General features: G+C 41.6%; 1 protein-coding gene across 2 annotated transcripts in view; it reads left to right on the forward strand.

Annotated features, from left to right (window-relative positions):
* Unc5c (unc-5 netrin receptor C) overlaps positions 1-15,567 on the forward strand; it is a 361,607-nt gene extending 346,040 nt beyond the window's left edge. For both annotated transcript variants that reach the window (XM_036189838.1, XM_036189839.1), the window contains 2 exons: positions 8,431-8,609; positions 9,336-15,567. In XM_036189838.1, coding sequence (XP_036045731.1) covers positions 8,431-8,609; positions 9,336-9,501 — 345 coding nt within the window. In that variant the 3' untranslated portion in view covers positions 9,502-15,567. The remainder of the gene's footprint in view (positions 1-8,430; positions 8,610-9,335) is intronic.
* Positions 15,568-18,901: the final 3,334 nt, after the last annotated feature.

Genomic DNA, 18,901 nt, shown 5'->3' on the forward strand with positions numbered 1-18,901 from the left:
CAGCCTGTGCGGTGCAGTCATCCTCTCCTCCTGTAGTTTCATGAGACTTTTGACTCATAAACAACTTTAGTCACAGACCTCAGTGACATTCATAAGGAATGATCTCTGTGTCAGGGTGCCATGGCAACCGCCGGGCCTTTGGATGCACTACCCTATCTCCCAGGCACACAGCACCACCCCTGCTGGCTTCGGAGGGTGTTTTCACTTTCCTGGCCCAGCGGGTCTGCAAAGTTCAATAACCACCCAGCTCCAGTGACAACAAAGGCTACGGAATTTTGGAGGGGGGTGAGGAGTCTGGCCCTTTGATGCATGCTTTCTGTTCAGCATGAACATTTGCTGTGCACTGAAAAGGTGGATCAGATGCAGCCACAAAGAAATGAGAGCTGTTCCGAGTTCTCCCCCACCAAGGCTGCTAGCTACTCACATAGAAAGGGCAGTTTCGCAAAGTGTGATCACAACTTAAGGACTTCTTTCTGGTGCCAACACAGAAAAGATTATTGCTTCTGCAACTTGGCAGACAGCTCAGAGGCCTGCCCTGCAGTCACGCGCCAGGCATTTGCCCATGCGTGACAGACAAGCAAAGGTACTGAGGATATGAAAGAGGTGACCAGACTGGGAAAAACTTGGGGGATTAAGGACACTCTACTGCTTGTACTTCTGGGTCACTGAGTTTCACCATTGTGGTTTGCATTTGAATGCAGTTTGGGTTTTTGGAGGAGGGAGTAGGAATCTGGTACTGATGCTGGAGCAATGTGAGGCTCTATAAGGATGAACAGTGGGCTCTGGGGAGTCCAGTGATCCAAGTCCTCATCAGAAACTGAGAAGTGGTCCAGTATGATTCACAAGTGTAAAGAAAATAGAGAAAGGGCTTCATTTATGGCTACTTTCTTCTGAGCCTTGCTCCTTCTATCACAAGGCACATTAACAGGTTCTAAGGGGTTCTATTTTCAGTATCATATCCCCCTATAGTGGTGTGTCCTCTTAGGAATATACTGCTTTTACCCACTAGCCATCAACTAATGCAGGTTATTTACCAGCAATCATTTATAAAATCATACAACTCTGGGCCTCTTGAGCCTGGGGTAGAACCTGCTGCCCACCACAGAGACCAGGCTGTACAGGGCACGCACCATGGTTTTGTCAGGAGCCACCACCTGTTCTTCTATGTTTCCTTTACCAGATGGTCCTCAAAAGCGTCTAACTGTAGAGAAGAAGTTTAAGAAGGAAAATGCCTAGAAGCCTAAAATATTGGTGTGAATGAATGTCAAGATGAAAATAATGATGAAAGATACTTCACTTTTTCTTTCTTTAGATAGGGTTGGGGTGACAATGCTGTCCAAAGTGAAAATACGGCACAAAGAAGGAAGAAACACTTGGAATGTTGTTTTAGACTTTGATGTCATTTTAGTTCTACACAAAGGCCCATCACAATGAATTCCCAAGTGGATAGTTCAGTGGGAATGTACCCAATTATCTTCCTCTTTATCATTTCCTTATGCTTAACCTTAGCATACTATTATTTTTTTATGCTGTTGAGAAAATTCAATATATGGATTTAAGAAGTGCCATAAACAGAACTTATTCCATGACACATAATCATATCCACCATTCTTGTTAGTGGAATAACTGGCTTTAGTAAGCATTGCCTCCCCAATCTGTGGGATACCTAAGCCTTAGATGCCCCTTCCACAAAATACAAGATACACCACAGATTGCAGAGATGGTTCACTGGTTAAGCTGCTTTTACAGAAGACCTGCGAGTAATTCCAGTACCCACGTTGCAGTTCACAACCTCTGTAACTCCAATTCCAGAAAATCGAATGTTCTTTTCTATACTCCAGGGCACCATGTACAAAATGGTACACATACATACATACATGCAGGCAAAACACTCATATGCATTAAATAGAAATAAACAATAAATCTTAATATGTAAAGGGGTTTTGTGGCTACCATGGTCTACAAGAAGAAAAGTATCATCTACCTAAAGGTGTGGCTGGAGATGCACTCCAGTAGTAGAGCACATGTGTGATGCATGGAATGTATGTCATCACCCAGAACAGATGTTTGGTTAATGCTAAAAAATCATATGTTTAACTAAGAGAATTATAACATCAAAAGCAGATGGTACCGGTATCATAAAAGATTATTGTAATAAACGTTCTGTGAGAGTAATCTCTACTTTCACTTTGGAAGTAAAGGAAAAGTTAACGGCAGTTGAAATTGCTACATGAAATTTAAACGTAAACGTATACATGTATTTCTCTCATTCCCTTAAAGGTATTATAAAAATATACTGTCGCCCTTCTCTCTTTCTACCCCCTGAGGTCTCTCTGTCTCTCTTCCTCTCTCTCTCTCTCTCTCTCTCTCTCTCTCTCTCTCTCTCTCTTTCCCTCTCTCCCTCTCTCCCTCTCTCTCTCAATAAAGCTCTAAAAAGGTATTTATATTTATATACTGTCAGTATAAGAGTATTACAGAGCTTGTTTCATAGACACAGAATGATACAGGCAGAGTAGCCAGGTTAGGACTTAGGACAATGTCCATATAATGGCTCCTTACTCAACAAAATAAGCTGAGTGTATGAGATCTTCCTGAGATCCATGCCTACTTTAAACTGGCCTTTCTTTACCTTCAGGGTTTACCCATGAGAAGAATCAGGCCTTCACTCATATTTAGTTGGAAGGAAGCACAGCACACTAATCTACAGGTGGAGCTCAGGAATGGGTTTCAGGGTCCCCCTACCCTAAAAAAAAGTATCTCCTCTCACTTCAGCAAACAGTAATTCTGAGTGTGTGGGGTGAGTACCATAGGGGAACCTGTTAATAAAACAACAAATAAAATATTCTGCCTGCCAAGAAATTTAATCGACCAAAGGAAGTCCTAGTCTATCCTGTTTGCATAGTGCCGAACCTGAAGACTACAGAAGGCCTCCAGGTAGGGAGTCTTCAGTACAAATGAAAAGGAGTGTTGCTGCACATGCCCTTTAGGGCAAATGCTGAGGCATTTACCTAAGGAGTTAAAGGAAAGAACAAGTGAGCTGTGATGGGCTGCTCCAAGAAGGGGCAGCATGAGTAGGAAGCAGGACAGTCACAGCCAGTGAATCCCATCAAGTATCACCAAAATAGCAGCCTGAAAAGCTTGGGGTCAGATTGTGAAGCAAGGGAAGCAGAATTGTAGGGGTCCCCTGCTCCAAGAAAAATTAGAGCTCAGTTTCCACCTTCACCTCTGGGGCTCCATGCTGCCCTAGGCAGAGGGCGTATATATCCTACTGTTTAATCAAAACTAGTGAGTAAACTTTTAAAGAAAAACTACCACCAATTCTTCTGAAACTATGTCACAGTTTTCAATAGTCGGCAGCTTTCTAAGCTGATTCTATGACACCAGCATTGCCACTGAAGGCAATCAGACATACGCATAGCTATGGACCAATACCTAGGACAAAGATGACACAAAAATTGTCAGCAAAATTCTTATCAAGAGGATTTATCTCCGAAACTAAAGGATGGCTTAATACCTGCAAACTACATACCATGTATCAGATGGATAGAGTGTAGGATGTAAAGTATATAAACATCTCAGATATAGGAAGGCATAACACAATTCAATAACTCTGCATGTTAAAAAAAATAAAACTTGAACAGATTGTATATAGAAGGAGCATACTTGAGCACAAAAGAATGTATGGTAAACCCAGAACTGTGTCATGCTGAGTAGGGAAGAATTGAAGGCATCTCCTCCCTTACATTTCTTACCTAGCATAATTCAAGAAGTTTTATCCAGAGCAATTTGGCAATAGAAAAAAAGGAAAAGGCAAACAAATAGGAAAGGAAAATTTAATGTCTCCCTTATGTTCATGGTATGATTTTATCCACAGAAAAACAGACTCCAGAGAGTATTATAATTTATAATTTCAGTAGTCAGATACAGAACTTACAAAAATCAATAGCTTATCTATACATTAATGAAGAATTGCAGAGAGAAATCATGACTACAATCTGGTTTACAGTCACCACAGAAGGAAAAAAAGTACCTTGGAATAAACTTAATGGAGGCAGTAATACCCTCTACACTGAAAAGCACAAAGCCCTCACAAAAGATACTGAATAACACACATACAAGACCGACAAAACTCTCATGTCCATGGATCAGAAAAAAAAATAATGTTTTTAAAATGGCTATACTACCCAAAGTAGTCTTCAGGTTCAACACAACCCTGAAATTCATAAGGATTAAAAAAAATAAATTTTTAAAGTACCGAAAGCAGTCTGAGTGAAAACAGCAAATCTGGGGGCATCACAATACCTGATTTTAATATGTACTGTGCAATCATAGAAGCCCAAACAATACAATATCAGCATACAAACAGACACATAAACCAATCAAACATATTGCATCCCAGAGATAAATCCATGCATTTATACCCAGATACTTCTTAACAGAGGCACCAAAGATGCACATTGGAATGATAACAGCCTCTCAATAAATGATGTTGGGTAAACTCAACCCATGAAGAAGACTGAGTGAGACATAATCTTCCTCATCCTAAACTAGATCAAAACCTAAGCATTTAAACCTGAAACCTTGAAACTACTGGAAGAAAACACGGTGAAAACATGTTGAAACCTTTGTAAAGGTGATGATTTTCTGGAGAGAAGGCCAAAAGCACAGGAAATAGAGCAAAAATGGACAGCTAGGATCACCTCCAATTACAAAGCTTTTGCGCAGCAAAGGAAATATTCCACAGGTGAAGGGTTGGCTGCAGAATGGGAGAAAACACATGCTAGCTTTAAAGGTGACAGGTTCTTGTCCAGAAAATATCAGGAACTAAAGAAATTACTTTAAGTTTTAAAATGAGAAAATTCTGACAAAGACACTTCTCAGAAGAATACGAACAGCCAACAAACATGCAAACAACGTGCTAAGTTGGCCATCAGGGAATACAAATCAAAATCACTGTGTGATGTCACTCACCCCAGTTATGAGGGCTATGATCAAAGTGACAAACAGCAAATGCTAATGAGCATGTGGTGAAAAGGGGCTCTCATGCTGTTGACGGGAATGTAAATTAGTACAGTCATTATAAAGGTGGCTGAAAATAGTAACAACGGGCCACTGTATGACCCAGCTGGCCCAATTCTAAGTACAGAATGAGAGGAGATTAAACCAGCATGCCCGATCAAACATGGCTACATACTTTTATGTATGCAGCACAGTTCACAATAGTTAAGTCACAGATTCAACCCAGGCAAAATCAACAAAATAAATATGCTATGTATAACAATGGAGTATTACTCAGTCATAAAGAATAATGAGATCCTGTAATTTGCTGTGAAATGGCTAGAACTGGATGGAGGTCATTAAGTAAAATGGGCCAAACCAAGAAGAGCAAATCTCCGTGTGTGTGTGTGTGTGTGTGTGTGTGTGTGTGTGTGTGTGTGTGTTCCTCTTTCTCTCTCTCAAACAAAGAACAACAAAACACTGAGCTGAAAGTGGAATAATAAGAACTGGAGATTGGAAAAAGTAGGGGTTAAAAAAGAGTGGTGAGATTTGATCACTTCACCCTCCATGCTTGTATGAAGGTAGACTATTAAACATACACAGTTAAACACATGTTAAAATATTAGTGTAGATGGAGAGCTTCTCTCCAGCCCCTGCCAAGCCCTATTAGTCCAACAACCCACTTATACAATAAACACACAGACATTCATATTATTTAAACTGCTTGGCCATTAGCTCAGGCCTACCATTGTCTAGCTCTTACTCTTATATTTAGCCCATTTCTATTAATCTATACTTTGCCACATGGCTCGTGGCTTACCAGTACCTTACATCTTGTCATGGCAGCAGCTGGCCATATCTCTCTGCCTTCGCCTTCCACTTCCCAGAATTCTCCTCTCTCCTTGTCCCACCTATACTTCCTGCCTGGCTACTGGCCAATCAGCATTTTATTTATACAGATCAATATCCACAGCATATTAGGATTGGGGAAATGGCTCAGTTGATAAAGTGCAAGGATCTGATTTGATCTCTAGAACTCATGTTTAAAAAAAAAATCCAGACATGGTACACCATGCACCAATAACCCCAGCACTGCGGAGAAGAAGAGACAGAGAATCCCTGGGCTCCCTGGGCTCAATAGACAGGCAGCCGAGCCTTGTTGAGGAGAAATGGACTAGTGAGAAATCCTGTCTCAAAATCTAAAGACAGTACCCAAGGAATGACACCCACAGTTGTCCTCTGGCCTCTATATAAAGGCACACACATGCATGCACATAAACACACACACACACACACACACACACACACACACACACTGCATGTATACACACACACACACACACACACACACACACACACACACATGCATGTATACACACACACACACACGTGCAATAATTGAAGGTTGGAACTTCATGTGAGAGACAGGAAGGACATTAAACACTTCCCTCAGTGAAGGAATGGGGGGGGGGAGTAGCACACATGAGTGAGCTCTGTAGGAGGACAGTCTGACTGGAGTGCACAGTGGGAAACAGGCAAACAGTAGAAAGATACTGTGGCCAACAATGAGAAGGAGACTCTTTGGGGACAAGAGTCAGTGCTGCACAAGCCGATTCCTCCTCGCTGTACAGACTCTAACCTCCCCTGCCATCTGAGGACAATCAGGTGGGGAAGTACTTGAGGAACTGGTAGGTTTCCCTTCCAGGCCTAAAGACTAATTGTGATTGCAATTTTCCATAAACGAATAACAGGACTTGATCCTGGGTGAAGTCTCTAAATTGGGGCAACAGTGTGGGACTCCTCTCTGCTCCCACACACTAATACACTCATGCACACTGCTGTGCCCAATATAAGGGTTGCAACACTTGAATTCTAACATCTCAAACAAGAATCCACTAATAAGCATTGCTACATGCCCCCAATGACTCTCTGCTTGCCTTTTGAAGCCCTGTGACCCTAGAGGTTGTGAACTCATGCTTTTTGGCAGGCTTCTGTGCCTGGGGGGAAAGAATTGCAGGTTGTGAGTCTCATCAGAGCTTTCTAATCCGGTTGGATGCTGCTGAGCTGCAGCCCACACAATCTAGCCATGGAGCCAGAGCTAATACAGAGGAGCCAGAGGCATCTGTGTGCCAAGCTATGGATTTTGAACCCTGATACATTGATCACAGCCAACACTATTGTATGTATTATGCGATTTGAGAGAGAGAGAGAGAGAGAGAGAGAGAGAGAGAGAGAGAGAGACTAAAATGTCCCCAAACTGCTTGACAGGCCCTGTCCAGAAGGATTATAGAAGTTGAAAAAGCAGTACTGGCCAGTGATCCCAAAAAAGCAGGCCACCCTGTGGGCCATACTTGGGATGCTGCCAGCTGAGACCCCACCTGCGCCTCAGAGCTCCAGCACTGACAAGTCTGTAGAGACATTAGAATCAGGGCTGGACCTGAGGGCTCTGATAGCAGTGGCTTTGACCCCTAAGCTGAGCACTTAGCAGGATATCATAGACTTCTTGATGGCCAAACCTCTGTGACTAGTGTATCCTCCAGCAACTAATTGTGCACACCAAGGAGTTACCTGCTTTAAAAAAGGGATGACATTTCAAGCAGATTTAGGAGATTTCCTGTTATTGCGTTAATGGTTCCCAGGCAGCATTTCCTCTTGTTTTCAGATCAGCAGAAGTGATCAGAAAATGATTAGAGTTTCTCTTGCCCATGATGAAATTTAGATTTTGCATTTGTGCTGTTATATGAGCTGAAACTATTTTAAGAGCCAATTTATGGTTTTCTCTACTAAAATTGGATTTAAAAAAATAAGCAAGGAAGTTCAGCAATTAGATGACACCATTAGTGGCTTACCCTAAAGCAATATTCTGTTTTTACCATTTTCTTTTTAAAAAGTTTGTCTTAATTTGATATCTCTTAGCCTTGTCCCATTTTATCAAGCAAGAGCCAAAGAGAGTCACATTTACAGGGCTGGATGGAGTTTCCTAAGTGTTCACCCAGGGTTTGCCTGTAGGGTTACATGGTTTCCAGAAGCTCTTCCTCACCTCAGATCTATTTATTCATTCAGAAATAACTGTCCCGTTGAACATTTTAACATCTAAACCTTCTGGAACACAGACATCCCCTCTCTTCTCTCCTGGAGAGTCTCATTAAAGGAACCATCCTGAAATCTCACCAGAGCTTTCTGTCCTGCCCAGTCCTGACCAATGACCCCGGAACACAGGCTATGCAAAACTACCTCCAAATGCTCCCCTTCTGTTTCCCAACTGCCCACAGTAACCCACTACTTTCAGGCCAGGAAGAAGTTGTCCTTCCTGAAGAGAACAGAACTCATTCTCCGTATCTATCTCAGTGTACCACGAGTCCGGCATTATGTTGATTGATTCAACAGGGATTGAAATTGTCTTCTGAAAATCAAGTTATGTCATTCCTCCAGGAGCCTACCGGCATCGACTTGCCTCTGCTGGACCCTGCGAGCACCATCACCACTGTCACAGGACCAAGTGCTTTCAGTATCCCTCTCCCTATCCGGCAGAAGCTATGCAGCAGCCTGGATGCCCCCCAGACGAGAGGCCATGACTGGAGGATGCTGGCCCATAAACTCAGCCTGGACAGGTGAGTGTGTTCAGGCTTCTGGACCTGTTGCTTTTATTTGGCAGAGGTCTCCAGGACTGGAAACAGTTAGATAGAAAGCAGCATCTCTTTTCTTCCCACTACGTATCTGTTTACATTTTTATTCTGAAAGTATGCATTAAGCTCCTTTAGACCTTGTACCATGAGTTTCCAACAGTTCCAAGAGAAGTTCTGGGTTACAAGACATTTATCAGTATCAGTCATGATCTCTTTGTCTAGCTCATGTGTTAAGTGCTCCTAAGTATAATCACCAGTTGAACAAGATGTAATGTGTGTTGAATAATTTACATGCTCACCCAGCACTTCTATTAAGTTATGAAGAGACCCTGGGAGCCTCTACTTTGTAAGATGCAGCTGTCACCTCCAAACAAGAGATGTGGCATGACCTGACAAAGATCATCAGAGCTTGCACTGGACAGAAAACATAAGCCTTTTGATTTCCTGTTTAGGACAAAACCCACCAACACATTGTCTCTTAAATTATCTTATTCAGAGTTGAGGTTAACAAAGTTAAACAGCCACATGTCCTTTCTGGGGCTGATCTAATTAAGTATAGAGCATTCATTTAGTAAGGCTCACTACAATCTATAGTGAGACCAAAATATTTCAAGAAAGATGGGTTTAGCCCAGAAGCAGAGGAGAAAATAATACTTGTAAATAGACCTGGAAATCACACCTTTTAGCATATTTTCCCATTCTTAATTGCAGGTACTTGAATTACTTTGCCACCAAATCGAGCCCAACTGGTGTGATCCTGGATCTTTGGGAAGCACAAAACTTCCCGGATGGAAACCTGAGCATGCTGGCAGCTGTTCTGGAAGAAATGGGAAGACACGAAACAGTAGTGTCCTTAGCAGCAGAAGGGCAGTATTGACCATACTGGAACTGAAATTGAGGGACAAAATTACACAGGGAGTCTGTGTCCAGGGGAACCACATCTGAGGAGGAAATCCAGATGGGACCAAGGCGTGTTTCAGGCAAGATGGCAGCAGGAAAGGTGGGGGACAGATACAACCACCAAGGTACATGCCCACTTCATTCGGACAGCACCACCATGGGAGTTAAGAAAAATTGTGTAAATTTGTACCTTGAATTTAGAAATCAATCTAATTTTCTCTTCGTTGGGCTGTATGCTGTATGGTACAGGATCTTACAGTTTCCTAGGAAACGCTTTTTATTGCTATCCAGATGTATGGATAAACTTTCTTAACAAACCCAATTTCTACAAACGTTGTTTACATCAAATTGGACAGGGATACAGACACTGTCCATGGCTTGTTCTATTTTTGTTCCAATCATTTGAAGTTGAAGCTGTGGACGGTTTGTTGAGTCTATTTCAGATTAGTAATTTACAGAGAACTCACAGACTTTTGCTACAAATCATGTACATCCAGTGTCTCAGATCACCCCCATCAGTGTTCTGTTTCTGAAACTTGTCGGACCAGTGTTGGCATTTGTATCAGGGAAGTGGAGACTCTAAAAGGAGACATTACTAAGATTCCTTGTGCCATGTGGGAACCCAATTGGTATCCTTTGGGAACAGAGCAGTACCATTGCAGGGAAGACAGTGATCATGTACCTCCACACAAGCATTTCAGTACCACATGTGTTTGTAATATGCAATTTCAAGTGTTTTTTAAAAATAGTACCATTGTTATTGATGATTATTACAAATATTCTAGTAAAAAGATTTTCTTTTGTTTTAGTTAGCAATACTGTTAGTATTTGATGTTGACTAGACCTGCCTCCCTCTCTTGCGTAAAGAGGTGGGCGTGGTCACCAATTTAGTTCAATAGGCTTTGCTTCCTTAACCTTTGATCTACCATTCTGTGGTGGTGGAGACTGAAATGCTCACTGGCTATGTCTGCTCTCACAGCTTGCTCAGGCAGTCTTTCTGTTCTGGGTCTTATCCTAAGGAGTGTTCTCTATGTAAAGCTCATTTAATCTTGTGGCTATATATCTGTGAGGTAGTGTGGTTTGTGGGCAATAGTTCCTGAATTAGGAATCAGGGAGCCAATTATCATTCTGGAGTTGGTCGCTGGGCATGTGTCCTTGGGGAAAACTCTGAAATTCACTGTAGCTCATTTGACTTATCTGTAAACTATGGAGTGAGATCTGATCATCTCAATATTCCAGAATGCTAAACCCATTGTGATGCTATCAGTCTTATTCATCAATTTGAAGATTATAAGAGACTCTAGCCTGGACCATTCATCCAGTCAGCCTTTTGCTGGAATACATTGCATCTTTCAGGCAGTATTGACTTGAAAAGGAGATTACTTCAACATGCATATATTTGTTTGGCTCTCTTGTCTTTGTGTCATGGTTGCATGATGCTGTTCACTGAAGATGACATCCTTTTATTATCATTGTCTTGTCCTCTGTGGGTGGAAGACTACATTCCAGCCTTCCAACTAGTTGTAAATCTACTTTACTCATGTATTGATCTCTGGATCTCATGACCATTTCTACAAAATACCCACGCAGCTGAAGGAATCGGAACATTTTTTTCTTCTTTCATTAATCTTTGCTTTAATAATATTCAATTGTATTTACAGAGTTTAATTAGCTCTTTTATTCCACAAAATGTTAGTTGTGGAAACTCTGAGTTTCCTTAGAACCATCACTGTTTCTTTTAACATGGGACCTCCATTCAGCAGACAGAGAATGAAAACATAGCAGCCCCAGTCACAGTTAGACAAACAGGGAACCCCCATGTCCTTAAACCAGAGCCTTCAAAATATTACTGTGGCTTACTCTGGGGTGGAAAGTATCCAGTATGCAGAATAAATTCCAATTAGAAGTCATTTTGCCCATTTCCTCTCCTGTTCCTGTTAGTTCTTCATATCCTCTGACTCTTTCGTCTTAGTCATTAAAGAACTGTGGATACGGCTGTGGAGGCTCGTCATTCGTGCTATTTATCTTCTCTTTTAGACATGTAGTCTACAATTTCATTCTCTAACCATTTGAATATTCATATGTAAAACTCCTGGTTCAAGGGGAATATTTTACTCCTAAACAAGTTCAGTGGCTGATGTCTATAACAAGGAATTGTTTTAACATTTAAGAATTTAGACAGATATTCTTAAAAAGCAACAAGAAGAAAGAGTTGTCCACTGCTGCCTCTTGAAACAAATATGAAGATTCTTCTTCAGTATCGGGATTTGGGAATCATAGAAATCAAGACCTAGACATCTGGCCTGGATGTTTCTATAACTTCAATGCTTTGTGAAAAGTAGAGAGGAGAAAATGTGTTACCATTCTGGTTAATCTATCCTAAAAACTGCTAAATCACCAACAGAAATTTTGAATATAAGCAAAACATTGTTGATGCTTTTGAGGGTCCTCTTGTTCAAGTATTTAGAGATACTTGCTTTTTTATTCAGTTTCTCACAACAGGAATAGGAAGAATGACTGATCTCTTATGAGGTACTCATTTGTCATAAAACTACTTTCTATCATGTGAATGACAGTTTCCGAACTAGAACATATATGTGTGGTATTTTCCTCTGGAGGAAAGTAATAGTTGTTAGATCACTGCTCTCCAACATAAAAGGTTCACCTGCCACAGCTCATTTCAGAGGGAGCAACATTGTCACCTCTGTGGCATGTCCACCTTCCACACAGCCTGAGGAAAGCAGTGCTTGATGCCCTTGGATAGAAAAACTCATCATTTGTGTTTGGTGCCATCTAGTGGCCCACTACATAGTTACTTGCCTTCATATATAGCTTACTGAAAGTTGTCAAAGCGATTAAGTACCTACAGAGTTAGGCAAGAGATTTGTGACAAATAGACATGGGGAGATTTTCCTTTCAAGTGTTTACTTTCCTTATTCTAATATTCATTCAGTTAAATAACCCATTTCAAAATTTTATGAGTACATCATCTACTTGTTCATACATATCTTAAGTTACTTTCTTGTAACAGACATATTAAATCTCTATAAGTGGTTGAAAGTTGTCTTTTTTATTTAAGAATCCCATTGGGCTTTGCATATTTGAAATCTTTTAGTTCCAAAATACAACCTTTTAGAAACATAAACTGTATTCATTAAGTAGGTACCCCCCATCCCACAACTACACACACACACACACACACACACACACACACACACACACACACACACACGGCATCTCCTTGAGGGTTTTGAGATATATTCTTGCTAGGTACCCCAGGTCAGCCTCAAATCCATTATCTTATTTCCATGGGTTCTCCAGTGCTGAAACATTAAACATGTACCATTACCTCTGCTTTGCAAAGCTTTGTATTTGTAAATGAGAATCCTGTGTCTATGGAAAGGGAAATTGTGGCTGTTGATTAAGAAGAATAACCTTCAGATCATGCTGATCTTCTGAGATTATGAATGTAAAGGCAGAGGTTTCATGTTCTCATTTTTTTCCTCATGACGTTAATTCAAATTGACTTGATAGCTGAGTACAAGGTGACAACAAGCATGTGTCAAGGAACTAACGCCAAACATCTTCAAAGCAGACACATTACCTCTGCTATACAAAGGCTCCATCTTCACCTGAGCAAATTTTCATCTCTTTAAGGAAAAGATCCTTTGGAGGATGAGCGATCCAGGATCAAACTGTATCATTAGCTATTTTTATTTATGCTATGATTCTATAGTTTTTAATCATTCCACTATCAAAGAGTAGAGACTTTTCTTTAGGGAAAAGTCACAATGACTACATTTAGGGTCCTCTAGATTTCTAGAGTCCAGATACTAGACATTCAGTTTTAAAGACATTTTTCCTAAAATAAGTTGAAAAGGGAACATTCAGAGGATGGGATCTGGACGCGCCACTTCTGGAGAAAAGCAGGCAGGCTCTTGTTTTACATCTTCACGCCTCTTTGTTGAGGACTTGGCAGCTGTACACTAGGGTCATTCCCACCTCCATAGTCACAGGATGCAGGAGCTTCTAAGATTGATGTTCTGTCCCAGAATCCATCCGTCCCTCCAGTCCATGCTCTGGGACTGTGCAAGGTAGAACCAACTGAAGAAGGTGTGATGAAAGCAGAAAGGTTTGCTTGTTTGAGTCTCCAAGATGAACGTGAGCTCGTTCGAGCTGAGCAATTGCTCTGGACAAGAAATCCATTCATAGGGCAATGTTGGTGTGAGTCCAAGGCCAGTAGTAGAAAGGAGGGCTGTAGAAACACAGTGGGGGTGGAATGAGGCTTGATACATCTTTTTTGAGAAGCTTTGCTAATCAGAACATCATTGTTCAAACCAGTCACTTGTAAAGATGATAATGGCCAATGAGCATCTTATTTTATAGACCCAAAAGGAAAAATATTTTTATTATTATCTCGTTAATAAAACTGGTTTTGCCTTCCGAGTGCCTCGTGGGACCAACTATCTTATTCCTTTAGTTTTGTATTGCTTTTGTATTTTTAAGTATACTGAGCTGACATTGACTGAAAACCTTATAACTCTAGTTCTGTACAACAAAATGCCATTTCTCTGCCCCCAAGAGATCCATTTGTGTCACCTCTGCTTATCACCTTGACAGCTCCCCTATAATGTTTTTGATGGAATGGGGACTATGGGGAATATATACATTATAACCAATACTAATTTAAGTTTATGGTCATGTAGGCTATATAAATGTTTCCAAATCTTGACAATTAAGCTCATTTTTTTAAGAGTGGAGATGGCCTGCATGTACCTGGGTGGAGTATCTCTTCAAACTAACAATGCAGCTATGGATCCTTTGGTATTATTGGACAGATGGTTGCCACCCATCCTTTTTTTCTGAAAACTTACTGTGATAGTTTTCAGAAAGTCCAGTGGGCTTGACTGTTTCCTTTATTGAGCTGTGGTGGGGTATTAATGTGGCTCATTCAACCAAAGGTATTTTCTGCCAGAAGCCTATGTAAATGTGGTTGGGGAGGTATCCTCAGGACAAACACGCTCCATAAACATAATAGCAGGCAAACCCAATGGGATGTAAGATGCTACCTGAAAGTCTTCAGTATACTGAACTATATACTGAAGGGATCTATCCCAGGAACTTCCAAAACATTAAATTGGAAGTCCCTGACATATATTGGACAGTCATGGCTCAACCCACTGGTTGTTCAATAGAAAACTGGGGAGCGTGTGAGATATAATCAGCTGTCCACCAACCATGCTATTTGCTATGGCACAACAGCTTTTTCTATATTATTTGAGAATTCGTGCTATGGCCGAATCATAAATTTCAGGCAACAGTACTGTTGGGCTCATTTTAAAAAGCTTAATCCCTTTGTCATCTATATATACCAAAGGCCTAATGCCATGGAGCCTGATGACACCCAGCAGTGGTGACTGTGAACTGTGGGCTGGTTGTACTGATCAGCAGCCTAAGGGTGATGAGCTCTTGGCCTTTGATCTTCACTCAGCACTATGAAGTGGTGACATCAAAGCATCATGCCGAGCTCTATGCTGGATGTTAAACCAGTTTTAAGACAGCATACAAAACAAGGAATCTACAGCCAGTAGAAAGATGCCTTTGCCGTTTTTGTGTTCCTACAGTCATTATTAGGACCAATAACTGTACACATATGGATTCTCATATTTTTCTTCAGATCTTGGAAAAGAAAGAGGAGTCAGTTGAACAAATGACTTGCATTCCTTCTTTCACTTTTTTCCTAGACCTACAATGGGTAGTGATGACCTCACCCTCCAGCCAATGTGTTTAGCCAAGTTGCAGGGAATATTATCACTGTGTGTGTGCACTTGCGTGTGTGTTGGATGTCACAGTATTATGTGTATTGAGCTTAATATTGAGCTGTAGGGAACCAGTAACCTTCCTCTTTGTTCTAAAGATGAAAACCAATATTCATCAGAAAACAACCCTCAGCTTTCTGCTAAAGAAAGACTGGGTCACCCTTGGGCTGTCTTCTTTGGACCAGCTCAACTTCATAAGTATCAGGTTGAAATTTTATGCTTTGTCAGTTTTTCTTTCTTTATTTTTTTTTTTTTTTTTTTTTAGCAAAAACAACACAACCTTGGCTTAGACATGGAACACTCCTTTGTTATTGAATTCTGTCTTGCTGTATCTTCTATGCAATTCTTTTTCTAATGATCCCTGGTGGCAGAGGAGTGCTTGCCAGCATTCTGCTCATCGCCTTGCTGTGTGGTGGAGGTGAGGGATACCAGCTTTGGGTGTGCCTCTCTTCTCTCCCCAGTTGCCTCACCCAATTTTCCTGCAGTCCCCTTGGTTTGTAAATTGCCTGCATTTATTCTGTCAGCCAACATGTACAAAATGTAAGAAAGAATTTTTAAACAGTTAATAAATTATATTTATAAGCAACAGAGAGTGCCTGCTCTGTTTCTTTATAATATGGAAATGTGTCAGGAATTATCATGGATTTCTTCAATAAGTCGAAAGTCCTTTGGGTCCTGTTTGAATGGTAATCATAACCTTCCTTCATGGTGGGATGAAGTTCTAGTTTCTCCAGCACCATTACACACTGCAATCTCGGGGCCAATGCCTCCAACCCACCTCTGGAGACTGGTTTCCTTGGTCTGAGTGCAGCTTGAACTGTGAGTGTGAGAAAGATTTCAGGTGATACCAGCAAGCAGTTAATACAGCATCTTCCAGCACCTGCATCAACATTTTTCTGGAGCAGATTTTAAACATGCTCATGCTCTACACTCAAAGATCCAATCTCAAGTGGAGTTTATAAATAACTACAATAACAGGAAAGTAAAGGCAAACTCCATGGCCCAGCCCTGAGCTATTGTGAATCCCAGATTTATCTGACATAGTCCAGGACCACATTTACTCTGGTAAGAAAGTAGAACATTTCTAGGTTTGAGGTGGAAGGTGTCTATGCCTCTGAATAGGAAGAGCAGAGTCAGGTCATTCCTCGGTGACAGATGAATCTGGAGAAGTACTATAGATTGACTGCCATCTTCCCTTTGACCTTTTTTTCTTATCCTGGCTAGCAGACAAAGGTAAGTCACTGCACTAGAGAGGAGAACAATCACCTCCAAGAGCTACACAATGGTGACAAACTCGGATATTGTTCAAAGGATAAAGAAGTAAAGAAAACGTGTCAAAGGGCCTTGCACAGACTCAATGGGTTGTCTGTGGATAAAAGAATGAAAAGTTGATTAAGAAGCAAATAAAAGCAGTTAGTCACAGGGAAACACACACATGTTCCATAAATATATATTATATATATATATATTTCAGCCTCTGCCCCTCCTTTGAGCAGCTAGAAGTTGCATTGACAATGCCACCAGAGTTTGGAGAAAATGCAAATGTTTTTCAAGGTCAAATCAGAGAGTCTTCATCCACTGCCTATGAGGTCATTAGAGTCCTGAGATTGGCGTGTCTCTGAAGCCATCCTCACTGTCAATGTATGGTAGTGAGTAAAGAATCTTCCTCAGTCCCAGAGAACCTCTGACTTGGTAAATATCAGAAGCTTGGGTGGGAATTACATAGCCCAGATAGTTCTCCTGATTGAGGAGATTTCTGGACTTCGCTGCTATTTTAAATGAGAAAACAAAACTGCCTCATATAAAGTGACCCACAGAAAATGAAAGCTCCACTTTCCTCAGCCCAATTCTGATACTTGCCTTTGAGTCCTGAGAGAGGCTTGGCTTGAACCATAACAACCATAACATGCAGAAGTTGGAGAATAAGAAATGTGGGTTCCAAGAGCAAGCCTCCTCAGGCTTTGAGCTGTTGTTAGCCATATATCCACCAAAACTGTCAGAAAACAGGCGGGACTGAAGAGCAACTGCAATGCCCCCATCACAAGCAGCTATATACTTTATATATTCATTTTATGTTTTTTTTAAATAAGAGCCCCCAGAGCATGTGTTTTCTCAAAGTACAGATGAAGCTATTGGGGCTCACAGATTACATATTTCTGAAGAATCATGAAAGTAAAAATGAGGGAATAGAGCTAAGTTAATCTGCACCCCAAATATTAGGGTACACTCTCTTGGCACAAGTGCTGCAGACGAACATGCCAGACATCAGGACTTTCAATCCTTGGTTACTGCGTCAGGAATGATTCTTACTGTCCAACCCAAACAATACTGGGCTTCCAATATCAAATAGATCCCCTGAGAAACAAGCTTCCCATCCTGCCCTCCAGACTCACACTCAATGGAAGAGCAACCTTGGCTCCTCCTTTTCCTTTGCAGAGGGCTTCCATGACATTGCTCTTGAGAACAAGATCAAGGGTCTCATTCCCCCACACGGAAAGAGCCAGTCTCTCTCTCACTGTCCTGAGGCTTCATTCTTGTCACCATTAGTTCTTGCCCTTCAGATCCTTAGGTCCATCTTCAGACCCATCCTATCCCCACTGACTTCCTACCCATTATCACAGGGCCCTTGGAGAATTTGACCCCATTGAAGCTCAAGAAGGTGAAATCTTCTAGAAGCTGCCGCTATCCTGCTGATTTCAAAATCCACGAGAACAAATCTAAAAGCCTAGCCTCTTGGGCTTTCATGACCAAAGATCCTGTACACGAATTTAAGCCTACCATCTCAGTGACACCCTCTACCTGTCCTCAGTCTTGCTCTTCAAGATCAGGATTTCCATCACACCCCTTCTCAGTAAGCACAAGCACATTACACAAACAGTGCCGGATGCAGTTTCTTTCTCTTTAGTAGCTGTATTGTAGGCCCTACTCTGGAGGCCCATGACACACAGCCCTTTGGCAACAATTCCTCTTTTCCTTGGCACACTGATTAAGCCCTAAGATGTCTCTGTCCCTGTACCTGGAGTGAGATTTAAAAAAATCACAAACAACTAAAGCAAGGGGCGCCATGAACCTGTACTAAGAACTGAGAATAGTTGGGTGCTTACCTAGGCATCTGTGCAATAGGGGAGTTACTGTTGGTCTCAGCTTCAAGGGGAAGAAACAAACTTCAGAAGTTCAGACTGAACCCTATCATCACAGCACTGACGCCCGAGTGAGCCTTGGTCCTCACGCAGCTCTGGGATCTGCTGGCCCACTTTTGGTATTAACAACCTCTACTGGTCCTCAGTGTCGCCCACGGCCAGCTGGCTGTTTCTCCAGTGAGCTGGAATTTTCCACAGGGAAACTTGACGCTTTCTTCATTTCTCTCAAACCACCAGCTACCCCCCACCCCCACCAGACGACTGCGGTTCCTAAAGGGAGAGAGTGGAAGGCTGACTCTGTCCCCGCTTCCCTCCTGCCGCAGTGTACACACTCAACTGCTCTGCCATCTTCCCACTTGCCGTCACGAGGTCATTTCACAAACAAAGACAAGACACAACTATGAGACAACAGTCACAG

This window comes from Onychomys torridus, chromosome 6 (assembly GCF_903995425.1).
Source record: "Onychomys torridus chromosome 6, mOncTor1.1, whole genome shotgun sequence".
Lineage (NCBI taxonomy): Eukaryota > Metazoa > Chordata > Mammalia > Rodentia > Cricetidae > Onychomys > Onychomys torridus.